The following is a 13,006-nucleotide window of genomic DNA, read 5'->3' as shown; positions in this document are numbered from 1 at the left end:
CAGGGGAAGAGAAACTAAATGATGATTGAATTATCCTTTTATCTCTAAAAGCGATCTTTTGAATCAGGACTGAGGCACTGTGAGGAAATGGGTTTGGAGCACTTATATTTCTGCTATCATGATTCGCCCTGTTCTCTGAAGAGCCAACATCCCAAATTTCTACTTTATGGACAAGATTTCACAGGGCAGAGGTAGAAAATGCCTCAATGAGCGGATTAGCGTACGGGGTAGTGGTAGCCACACACCAACTAAACTCCTCTGGAATGAGGAGAAATGCCGGAGACGCAGAAATGCACCTGGTATAAAACCAAAGTGGGATCCACCAGCGTGACGTGGATACAGGGCACGTAAACTGGGAGTTGCATGGCTAAACCAGGAGTAACGCCTCCGAAGTAAAAACTCCAGGTCACAACAAGTACCCAACGGCTTGCTCCCACCCACCAGGTTCCCAACCACGTCTGTGCCACCGGACAGAGCACGTCTGCGCTGCCTGCTCGCTCTCTGCCCAGGCTTTGCCTTCTTCACCTCGAGAGGCAGAGGAGGAAGAGGCAGCTGTAACCAGGACGTGATTTAAAGGCAGGCCAGATGCTGCTTGTGGAGCTGAGTGCCCCTCTCTGGCCAGAGCACACCCGCTCAACACCTTTCATTCGCAGAGAGATGAACGTTTTATTTCTATGTTTCCAAATGGCATCACCTGTTTTGCAAACAGCAAAGTAAGCACATGCCGTGGCTTTTTAGCTTTTCAAAAAAAGGCGTGTGGCCATGCTTCCTGGGCGGTCCCAGACCAGCTGGAAGAGCAAGGAACACAGTCAGAGCCAGTAGTGGGCAATGCCCTAAGCCACTAAGTGATGCTAAAGATCCCAGTTTCAACATCTGTCTGAATAAAAGATATTCTCACAATGCGCCACAGTATTATAACTGGCTTCAAGTCTCATTTTTCTAATCTGAACGCAAGCAGAATTTGAGTATTTCCTGAAAACACACATCATTGGCATATTTTAATCACATCATCATTTGAGGCAATCAATAAAATCACAACTACTGAACTGTACATATGTTTCAGTATATTTCAGTAGCTATTCTTATATAATTGATGAAGTATTTCAATGACTCCTTTATGCTCTGCTAGGATGCTCAATGGTTTAGAGAAGGGAAATGTCACAAACAAATCTTGCCTTATACAAAGCCTGGTTCCTATACTCCAGTGTCATCTGCATGTTCCTTAAAAGTGTTTGAATTAATATTTTAAATATTTATACTGCGACTCCTTTTCCTAGCTTTTGTCAGGAACTAATGGGCTTTCAGTTAATAAATTATATCATGTACATTTAATAACCTCAGCAGTGTGTGCAAATCTCTGTTCAATGAAGATTTAGAGACTCACACATTTCTGTCTTAACTGCCACAACAACTGAACAAATTCCATGGATGTTGTACAGTTATTTGCCACTAAAATGTCAACAGAGAGTTTAAATAAAAGGAAATTAGCTGTTCAGGCATAGTTTTCTATTAATCAGTAGACAGAGCTCTTTCTAGTGTCAGAAGTAGGGAAGGGATGCAATGCTGTGATTATAAGAAACTGTAAGAAAGCTTCCCTATTTTTGACTTTGAGATAGGTGTGGATGTTTAAGATGCAAAGCCAGAGGGTCACATTCCAGCTGAGAATCAACAGGTGCGACTTCCAAAATAAACAACGTTGACTGACATTGATTCTGAATTTGGCCCGTTGTTTAGAAAATATTTTTGTCTAGTTGACGCCCCAGAATACAAAATACCTTCACACAGTCACAGGTGTTCTCAAATTATCTAAATGCAATGGATTGCATAAAAAAGTTATTTAAGTCTAGAACATAAGAATTTTAATAATCGTGCTGGAAATATACAGTGTAGCTTATATGAAAATACCTTATGAAAATAGTGGCCACCTACAAAGAGATATAACCAGAGATCATAGTAATACTTAGCACTATGTTTATTTTTTAAAAAAAACTTTTTTTCACTGTATCACCTGTATCCTTCGTGTCCGAAACAAAGCTCATCTGTCAGCACTTGTATGAGAAGTCCCCTAAATGCTTCAGGAAGTAAGTGTTCATCAGGGGCCACCCTTGCCTTCGAGTCAGCACAGAGCAGGAACTGGAGCCCTGCCGCTGCAAATGCGGTCCTGCCAAAGCCTACGCCTCAGCTGAGCTCTGCAGTGGGAGTCATGGTCATGGGCGGCTTGAGAAGGACTCCCTCCTCAGGAGGAGGCTGAGGATTATTGCTGCAGTGTCTTGCCTAATCCTATTTCCTTTTTTTTTTTTAAAGCTGTAAGAGTGAAAATTAATACTTCCTACAAGCTGTACATCTAGCAGTGGAAGAAATATAGACCTGCTTGTATCAGAGAGCGCAACCACCCTTCAGAAGCTAGTTAGGAAAATACTGCCTCTGTAGACTGTCGGACGCCGCTGGTTCTGTCCTGTGGTAAAAACACAGAGGGAATCGGCAAGGCTTTCCTAATAAAAGCGAAGTGGGAAAAAAGTTTGCCAGGCTGTGAAATGAGAGAGACTGTTAGTCTATCACAGCTGATACTCTCACAAATCAGTGGTGCAGAGCTGTGCTTATTACATAGCAACAGAATCTCTTACAAAATCAGTTATCATTTTTGCAGCAGATGTTACATGCTGCACATAGACAACTCAAATGACAGTCCCTCTTCCAATGCTTTTCAGTGATTGCCTGGATAGTTCAATAAGTTATCCAGATACCACTTCTGCAAGGACATGTTATGGTTGAATACCACTGCTAATGGAGAATTCCCCTTAATTTATGACTTCTACCTTTGCAGCATTTTTTTTTTATTCAAAGCATCTATTTGAAAACTAATAAAGCATGTAAGCATTATAGTAATAGCTAAGATTTGTTTATGAGATTTACTGGGGAGAGTTTGGGCTGACACAAATAACAGCCATAACTGGTCGATTATTGTCCTTCTCAGAAGACTGATGCAGGAGAACATCAGTGATTTATCAACATTAAAAGAAAACATGCCATGTCCAGTGCTTCACAACTTACCCATGTCTATACTTGTACACATCGTTTTGCTAATTAGAAACAGAAAAAAGTACATCTGGCATCTGGGTCTTTCTGTATGAGACCTGGCTGGTGCACAGTCCCTTCAGTCCCATCTTCCGCAGCAAGGTAGCAGCAGGTGCCTCGGAGGAAGGCAAACTAACATCAGATTGGCAGGTCCTTAGGCTCTCCTCCAGTTTAGTTTCCGAATCCTCAGCAGCTACAGCCTGGCTCAGTCCCTGGGGCCTGAGGTGTTTTCTACAGCCTTTGATAACACTGGCAGGTGAAATCCTGCCAAAAAATCTACATAATTCTTAAGTCCGTGTGTTGCTCTACCCAAATTTGTGGCCTCCTTTTTGCCACGCCTACCTGTGTGCTTCTTTCTTCCTGTGCTTCTTACCGAGTTAGCAATTTACAACAGCTTTGAGCAGCACAAAACAATGCCCTCCCTGTTTAAATGCTGATTCAGAGTAATTATTGCTCTTGGGTGCATGTAATTTATGGCATAATCATGCAGCTTTCTGTTGCTTACATTCACCTTTTCTCTCTTGTTTAGGAGGCAGCCTCGTTCGGCACAAACATTTGTACAGCTCATATATGAGAGGGCACATCCTTGACTTATCATCATTTGTGATTTTTTTCACTTGACAGGTTGAAAAATGTGCACACCTATTTTCTGTGATGGTTCCCTTATCACCGTGGGCCTTCCTGAGGCTAAGTCTGCTCAACCATTCAATTTTGATTCTGGAAGCAATGTTAAGGCCATTAGCTGTGTCCACATAAGGATGCTGTTATAAAACTTGACATGCTTATTAATCATAAATTCAGTAGACATTCTGCTTCAATCTTTCTAGGGTCTGCTTATACTTCATTTATGATGTAAAGTGAGGGTTTGGGGGGAAGGTGGTGTATTTTTACATCAGTATTTATGTCAGGTAGCAGACAATGTTCAGTATTTCTGTATCGTTTTCCACCCAAGGAAGAGCACTTTCTCTTTTCCACTTGTATTGCACGTAGTTTGCTCCAGAGTGAGCGAGTGAAAAAGTGCAGTTAGAGAAGTTCAAGAACAGGTGGCTGCAGACAAATGTTCGCTCTGCCTTATCACTGGGGGAACATCACCGTTCCTTTGTCACCATATATTACCCAATATTACTCCAGTATCATGACACCATCATTTGAGGGATAGGTAAAAACAGCATATTAAGGAATATTTTTCTTGCTGCTCTCCACCAGTGGCTTTTAAAGTGAAGCTGCCAAAGTCTATGTGACTGAAATGTTACCTGTCTAAACCCATAGAGCACTGGTGGCTTCCAGGCTGCTAGTTAAATGTACCTCAGGAAGATTGTGCGTGTATATTCGTTTTTGGATTGCCAAACTGACTCAAGACATTTGTAACGCGTTGTACGTTCAGCCTGGACTCATGAAATGGCTTAGCAAAGTTCATTAGTCTTGGAAAACTTGAATCCATTTCCATGGATGAGGGAGGGAAACAGACTGTAACCCTCTGCTAGCATCTGCCAGCACGTTGCTCTGAGCCCGCCAGCCCAGGTTATGTCTGCACCCAGCCCTGGCTACAGATAAGATTTCTTATCACTTGGAAAACAACTGGCTGCAACTCTGCTATAATTGCATTTTCCTCTGATTGCCTACATTTGTTCAAATCCAATAAACTAAAAGTGAAACGCAGTGAGGCGGAAAACGTGTAGATCAGCACCAAAGATAATGTGAACGCAGTGGCCTGTGAACCGAGGCTCCCGAATTTCGCACGTGTAGGGGAGCGGAAGACAGCAGGAGAAGAGGTCAGATCTAAGACCACAGCATGGGAAGAGACAATATGGGTCACCAGGTCTAACCTCCAGATCTCACAAGCAACCATATCATAGGCATGATATGATATCATATCGTCAGTTTATTGAGCTCTGTGTGTAGTAAATTTTCATGACAAATGCACAGGCTGGCACTGTTGTTTCAAATCCTCTGCAAATATTGCTTGTCATCTTCCCCGGTCTAGAAAGATAAGATTAAAAATAAAATACTCGAACCCCTTGCCCTGCTCACCCCAGTCCAACCTCCTGTTTTAATTTCATTCTTAAATTTCGGTATTGCCATTTGCGTTCCTTTCGAGCCACACATCATTTTCTGCCTTTTTGAAAAAGCTTGCCTTGTTGTTAGCTGACCTGGCCACACATCAGAGCATCAGTGCTCACCTTCCGCTTACCTCCACGGCTGCCGAATGTGCCGTTGTTCCACCTCAGGTGGAATCATTAACTACAATACCCTGTCTTCCCACAGTCCAATAAGTGCTGAAACCCCGTGGCTGTACACCACAATTAATCTCTTGTGACGTTCAGGTACAGAACAGATTCATGTTTTATTCTCTCTATTGGGAAGTTGCTCATTAGAGGATGTAAAGTAAGAGAGATGACGATTATGGGTGGGCCTTTCTTCTCCTTTCTTTTTTCTTTTGCCTGTACTTGAGCTCGAAGATCTTATTTTCCCTTTGATTTGCTCTATTTTATTACTTTTAAGGTAATTTTTTAATGCAAGTTGCTTTTCATGTGCTTTTTTCTCCTACTGGGCTATATCTTCTGCCTCCGGGCTGTGCTCTGTGTGATGCCCTTAGCTCCCCTTAAATCCAACTTGACTCAGATCTCACCAGCCTTTGTTTGACCATGCAGTGACCCATATTATTTCATAGGATTTCAAATATCACTATCATACTAATAATACCTAGATGCATTGCTTTACTGATTGCTTGAGAAGTTTTATTTGTTCATTCAAGCCCTTTGAAGCTAAGCATCCAATATGTTTCCTTAAGTTAGAGCTTGGAAATTTAAAAGTCAACCTATTAATTGTCAGCATTGAGTTTTCAAATGTCCAGAGGGATGTCTGCTCTTTCGTTTGATAATGTCTCTGATAAATCCCGAACTGAGACACTGGTATGTGTTTTAGGGAGTTTTAATTAGATTCTGCTTTATCATTTATCAGGCATATGAAGGCAAACGCAGAGTTTTTTCTTATATCAGTAAAATTTGTGTAGGAGTCATGGATCTGGGATTAAGGCTCCACAGCAGCTTTGATTGAATTATTTCCTAAGTTCTTTTTTGCAATCATTATTGTAATGGACTCTGGATGGAAATACCTAAAACCCTTCACACTGGGTCACATTGATTTGCAGTACTGATTTGCCAAATTTCATGAGCACTAAGATAAAAAAGGCTTGTGCTTTCAATTGGAGAAGCATGCATTTATTTTAAACACAAAATCAGGTATGAAAAACTGGACCATTTGGTGTTTGATTTTATTTCTAAAATAAGTTTACAACTTCCCTCTGGCTTTGTCCCTTAAGACTTTATGACACAACAGTATTTTCAAACACACTTAAACAATTAGAATAAAAAAGAGGGGTATTGGCACAGCAGCAATGAACGTTGCAATACATAAGGTTCAGTCGCCTGGTCTTTACTGTGGCATGCAGAACCCCATGGAGCCATGACACAGACACATTGACATTAACAATGCCTGGAGAGAATTACTTATTTTAAAAACAGTCTATCAAAATCAGCATATTGGCAGATTGAGCAGGGAGAGTCTGTAAGACTATTACTAGATAATGCTGAACTAATGGTCTAACTTAAATCCCACCTTTCTCTAAACTACAGGTACTACACTTAGGACCCCATGGAAATGCTTCTCTCAGCTCAGGACCCTCAGAGTCATGTCTGCCTTTTGTTTCCAGAACAGAGCATGGATTTTCAGATTCCAGAAAAGTAGGTAACTACAGTGACCCATTAAATGCAAAATACTTAAACAGTCTTTGGAGGAGGGACTGGGAGTTCTGCCAGCAGACCATAGAGTCATGCTTTTTTTTGGACACTCTGTACCCACGGATGTTTAAGAAAACCCTGCTAATTTGAGCAACAGCTTTAGGAGAGGTGGGGATATTCCCTTATCCCAGAGTGACATGTAGCCCCTGGTCACAGGATGCTTCAGAGAGCTGGGGGTTGTACAGCACAGGCAACTGAACTCAGTCTGCTCCGGGCACTGAAATAAGTCTGGGAGGAGTTGTAGTCCGAAAGAAAGAAAGACAGACAGAAAGAAAGGAAAGTATCGATGCGTTCTGCATGAAGGCAACTGCATAAGCATGTGGTTAGATAATCTGACTCCTTCTGTGAGACAGGCCAAGAAACACCTCTTTTTAGATCAGGTTAGATTTAGGCAAGGAGAATTCAGGCTCTCTCTTCTACTTCCCAAGAACTGCTGTTTTCTTTCTTATGATGCATTCAAAATGCAACAAAATGACCTTTAAGAGCTCTGTGAAAAAGAGTACCTGTGGCAGAGGTGATGTGGCAGCAGTTATACTAAAAGCTGCTTCATCCAGTTTGGCGAATCTGTTCCAACTTTTTTTCCAATTTGATTCAGAAAGCCACAGACCACAAGTAGCATTTAGCAAACATCCATATTGCTAACAGGCAGGTACAGCTATTTTATGGGTGTTTATGAATGTAGATGTGACTGTTCACAAATGTAGTGATGAATAATAGAACAGTGAATGCTTGCTATACAGTGCAGTGGTATCCTCCATGCAATGACTTCAAATACGTTTATAAACGGTGTCAAATCTGTCACCACACTGGCCATAAGAGGAAGAGAAGGCTGAGACACAGAGGCTGTGCAGATGACAAGCTAAAGCCCTCGGCATACTCCTGCAGGGCGGTGGTGTGCCCTAGGGCACGTCCATGTGCTAAACTCTCCTTTCCCTGAGGAGGAGTGGGCAAGCACCTAAGGCAAGTGGTTTCTGGGCGTGCCCAGGAAAACTATCATGGGCACGGGATGAACCACGGCCCCAGAGGACACGGGTGGTACTGCAGTGCAGGGTCGTGCGTTGCCTCTGTTTAATATAGCCAGACGGACCACCTATTTGGCTGTGGCAGGAGTAGGAGCTGACCAACCAGTCATTTATGCATTTTCTGGAATTTCAAAATACTACTGCAAGTTTGCAGGAAGGAAATAAAACTTCCTGTCATTCCATGTAACATGGGAGTCACTGCTGGCTGCTGACTATCGGGAGGAATAGAGCATGTCATTTCTAGTCTACATACACACACAAAACCAAATCTCTCTCTTTTTAGTCTGTACTACGGATAGTTTGAGCTTGTCTTCTGTCAAGAGGTCTGCAGAAAAACTTTGCCAAAACTCTTGTTAAGCGAGGCCCTGCACAGGCAGTCATTCACCTCTAGGTCCAATTCTTCATGGGTCAGGCGATCCAGCAGCTCCACATGGGACCTTAATAAAACATTCCAGGAAAGCTCCAGGGACACACAGGCATTAAAGGCTGTTAACAGCACCATAATTAAAAACAAATTAACAGGAAATCTGAAATTGCCTTAAGAATTGTTCCTGTCTTGTGTCACTTCTCATAAATCTCAAATTACCTTTGAAATTTGACTTAGTATTTCAGAATAGCTGCAAGATCAACAAACCAGTACAAAGTAGTTGAAAACCTACAAAATTTGCTTCCTTAGCACTAAGACTAAGACTATCTTTGACAGTCTGCATGGCACTGACACTTTTAAAACCCTTTCTTTACTTCAGAGGAAAGGAACGGTGCAAGAGAAGATGGTTCAGTAGCTGCAGTTGTATTTGTAGTGAATATTTCTCCGGCATGACTGTTGCTTTCTGCTGAACTTGAAACAAGTTAACCCTTTTTAACCAAAGCATTCTTCCTGTCACAGGAAGGGTTAGGTAGTTGCTGCATCCTTGTTTAGTCAGATGTTTATTATAACACCTAGATAATGAATGAAAATGAAAATTTCTTCCGAAAGGGTATGGGTTGGACTTCCCAGCATTTTAGAAAAGGCTATGCTTAAAGATTTAAACTATTCCTTGTTACATTAATATATATTTTTAATAAAGCTGAGCCAGAGGAACTATATAAGATTTTGACTCCACAGAGAACATGAAATTTGCTTCAAAATCAATTATGAACCTATAGGTATATGCTGATGAAACCATAGGTATCTATTGTATGCTCACCGATTTAAAAGACAATGACAGAATTCGGTTTTGCAGGAAAACAAAATTTAAATTCAGCGTGTCAAGATGGCTATAGTTTCATTAAAAGCCTGATGCTATTGGATATTTCTTTAAAAGCTCAAATCCTATGGAAAAGTAATTATGTAATGATCTCAACTTTTATTTAAAAACAATGTAATTGTCCGGGCCTGCTGCCCAGCTGCAAAAGGTTGCAGAGAAAAGCTTGAAAATGCTTCCCAAGTGTATTCTAGAGACTCCAAACCTGCAGGCAAATAAAAGAACCCGTAGATAATAGATTTTAAAATTCCAGGTCTTTGTGAACTCATCTTACAGTTTTTTCAGGGCTGACAATCCTGCTTCCTTCAAAAAAAAATCAAATCATTTGCATTGTCAAAGAACATCAGAAAATATAGCTTGTCATTTTTGTCAGCTTAACAGTTTTCTATCATTGCTAATAGTGTAGTTTCTCTTATTATATTAGTTAGACTACAAAGTTCTTCAACAAGTTTTGGGTCATTTTTTTCCCCCGCACACTAACATTTTTGTTTAATCCACGAAGCAATTATCAGCTACGCTGTATCACGTAAATCCCACTGATTTGGGTGGGTTTTTTTTTCCCCTGCCAAACTTGCACACGTGAAATTCATTTCTGCTTTCTGCCAGGCTGTGTCGACAGCTACCTAAGGGAGGCCCAGAGGAACGGACCTGTCCCCAGAGCAGAGCACAGCGCGGGGCAGGGCAGGGCAGGGCAGGGCAGGGCAGGGCAGCAGGCAACTCGGAGAAAAGGGAACAGAAAAGTCTTTGAACAAAACCAATCCAGGACACCAACAGTTAAGGGACTATTTTTGTTCAGAAATTTAGTTCCTGAGATGTCCAGACGAGGCCACTGTGGTTTTATTCTCCCGATTTCAAGAAAGGAATTTGATTTGGTTACCTCAGAGTTTCCCGTCTCCACAATTGCAAGCGTGCTCAATAGCCTGTTTTTCTGCTGGAGAACAAAGAAAAGGAAATGGTTATTTTTTTTTTCCTTCACGCAGCAGTTACGGTACTCGCGGAGGCAGGAAGGGAACCGGACGATGGAAGCTGCAGATGTGGAATTTCTTTTATAAATCCCCTTTGCTGCTGCTGCTGCTGCCTGCCAGGCAGTGGACATACAGCAATGCAATAGCAGGAGATGCTGCGAGACTGAAGCATTTTCGTTTGATAGAGAGCCGCTTTCCAACAGCCTGACCCAGACTGTGCAGGCTTAGTTTCAAATCAGCGGCGTGATGCAAAACCAGGGAAGGGTACAGAGCACTTTGGCTGAGTCACGCTGTTAGGAAATGGGGATTTCTGTGGTGAGAGGCCGGACCGGGCCCTGCCAAGTCCCCAGGCAGTGAACTCTAATGCGTTTTGGAGATGGGGACGACGTTCTCATCCAAAAATATCTGGCCAGACTGTGACTACAGGGAGACTGTGCTTCCTTTGTGGTTTGTTTTCGTGTGTTACTAGCAGTGACCTCCAGAAGGAAGCGCTCTGAAGCGACCGTGGGGACGTGGTGAGGGAGGGGAGGGCTGCTGGCCACTGGGCAGAGCTGCAGCAGGTTTCTCGTTCCAGCAGTGTGACTAAAAGAAGGGAAATGCCTAACTTTGTAAATGCTCTCTAAAAGGCTTTTCTCTTCTCTTCGCGTTTGCCACTGTAGAAGGGTATGCCTTGTTCAAATCCATTTAGGCTGTCTGATAATAGGTGCATTTTTAACAGCAGCTGGGCAGACAACCCAGAGTCAGGACTCGTGAAAGGCTCTCGGTTTTGCTTCTCCACCCGCTTGGGCTGAAGGGCCACATTTTAGCCTTAGGTCCCCCTGTCCTGCAAGGCCAGATTTGGCCCGAGCTTGGCCTGCCGCTGGGTTTCCTCTCCCCCGCTGAGCGGCTCCTCTGCCTGCAGCAGCAGGGTTATCTCTGCCACGCTGGGCAGCGCCTTTGGGTGATGGTTAACAAGAACGCTGAGTCAGAGCTTATGGCTGCCATGGGATTTAATATAATGTTTGTTTGTAAACTGACAAATATTGGCGGAAAGTGCTTGCGAGGGAGGGATCTGTGACTCTCGGTCAGGCTGCCAACCCGCTCTAACCAAACAGCTACAACTGGCCTCAGCCCTTTTCAGGCTCATCCAGGCACCCCAGGGAATGCAATATTTCAGCCTCAGGTCCAGTTATGCCATGCAGCCCTGTTAAGGCGCATGTTTTAGTTGCGTGGCTCGCTCGGCTTGCCACCGTCTTGCGCTGTGGTCCTGGCTAGTCTCCTGTTGTAGGACCCCGCACACCAGACACAACCACAGGAATACCCCCTCTCTCCCTGCTCCTCCCAAGCAGGTGCAGCTCTCTGAGGGACCCAAGACTGAAAAGAGACTGAGCAGTGCTTGGCAGTAAGAAGGGACTGTGGGGATTGACTCCAAAGAGGTTGCTGGAGTGCCCCAACTCCCAGCTGCAGCTTGATGCATAGTCCTTTAGCATCTGAGCTAATGCAGGGTTTTAAGGTGAGGGTCTCTGAAATGAGGTGGTGGGGAGGGTACACCCATCACCAAATCTCTCAGGCAGCAGCCGAGCATCTCCATCACCACGGATCCACTGGAGAGGAAAAGCTCTGAAAGCCTTGTACTGTTTGCTGCAATTGTCACCTAGTTTAAATGGTGCCTGAAGTTTTTGCGTATCCTTTTTAGGGTCCCTTTGAGTTTAAACTCACTGCATATTCCTGTAGCAATACAATTTCCTTTCATCAGCAGAGCTAGCTTCAGCTGTTGTCGGGTATTATTATATCTCACTGCTTCCTTCCTCTCCCATCAGTCCCTCTATCCTGGAGTTAAATGTCATTTATAGTTGGAGCTATTTGACTGCGTGTACCCCAGAATAGCCCAGAAAGACAGGAAAGTTCACGGGGAAAGGGACATCAAGTGGCTACATTTTCTGCAGCACAAAAGAACCAGACCCCAAAAAACTCGCTGATAAGTGTGAAAGTAGCACAGGACATTTAGGACAGAGTAATTTGGGCAGAATGGCGCAGTATGACTGCTCACACTTGGCAACGTGGGTAGCAAGCAATCATCCAAGTGGGCTCAGATACCACTGGAAAATGTCACTGCTGCAGTGAAGGTGGTACCCATTCTGAAAAGAAAGAGGCTTATCTTCACCACAAAGGGGATATAAAAGCTAACACTTTTTTTTTTTTTAACTAAACAGAAAACAAGGACTCACATGAAAAGTCTTTACCAGCATTTCTGGTGGACTGGTAACTATTTCAGTGAAATCAGGAACATAAAAATAAAAATTACTGTGAAAATGTCCTTTAAATCTGAATTGAAATGATGGCTTCTTCGTTTGCTTGTTTTCTTCTACAGCTTGCTTGTTTGTTTTTTGAAGTCATTCTTGTTAATTGTCCTGCAGCCATGGTATGTACCAGATAGCCAAGAAAGCTGACATGGTGAAGTTATATACAGCATCCTGGTGACCTTTTTGCAGTGAAGATACATATCTGTCCAATAAAGCCCAGGCCAAATGACAGTGACAGCTGCCTTGTGGCATTCAGTTTGAATTGAACAGGTTTGCTCACAAGTCAGGAGCAAGTATTTCATTACAGACTGTGCACCAAGACCAACATAAGCCCCCAAAAGTGAAACTTTCCCTCAGCAGCTATGGAAACTGCCCTGGTGGACTGAGATGCACTTCACAGGCTCCTCCTTGTCTCCTTGCTTTGACTTTCCTGCCTCCTGCAAGCTGTCATCCTCTGCTGGCATTTGCATGTTGGTGTAGCACTTGCAAGGAAAGGAAACCTCACTTCATCTCTCAGGAGGGATCCAGGGTGTTATGGGAACTGAGCACTCGAAGAACGAGGGGCGAAGGAGCATGGTTTTTCTGAGGAAAGGTCCAAAGTTGCCTGCGTGGGAAGAT

General features: G+C 43.2%; 1 protein-coding gene across 1 annotated transcript in view; it reads left to right on the top strand.

Annotated features, from left to right (window-relative positions):
* The first annotated feature begins 12,775 nt into the window (after positions 1–12,775).
* The window catches only part of LOC104080034 (leucine-rich repeat-containing protein 30-like), a 1,058-nt gene continuing 827 nt past the window's right edge, over positions 12,776–13,006 (top strand). Inside the window, 1 exon segment of the mRNA XM_009582286.1 lies at positions 12,776–13,006. This exon segment is cut by the window's right edge and continues 12 nt beyond it. Coding sequence (XP_009580581.1) covers positions 12,776–13,006 — 231 coding nt within the window.

This window comes from Fulmarus glacialis, unplaced genomic scaffold (assembly GCF_000690835.1).
Source record: "Fulmarus glacialis isolate BGI_N327 unplaced genomic scaffold, ASM69083v1 scaffold2787, whole genome shotgun sequence".
In the NCBI taxonomy this organism is placed as follows: Eukaryota; Metazoa; Chordata; class Aves; order Procellariiformes; family Procellariidae; genus Fulmarus; species Fulmarus glacialis.
Note: the sequence above shows the minus strand (reverse complement) of the source record. Positions and strands in the feature narration are given on the sequence as shown.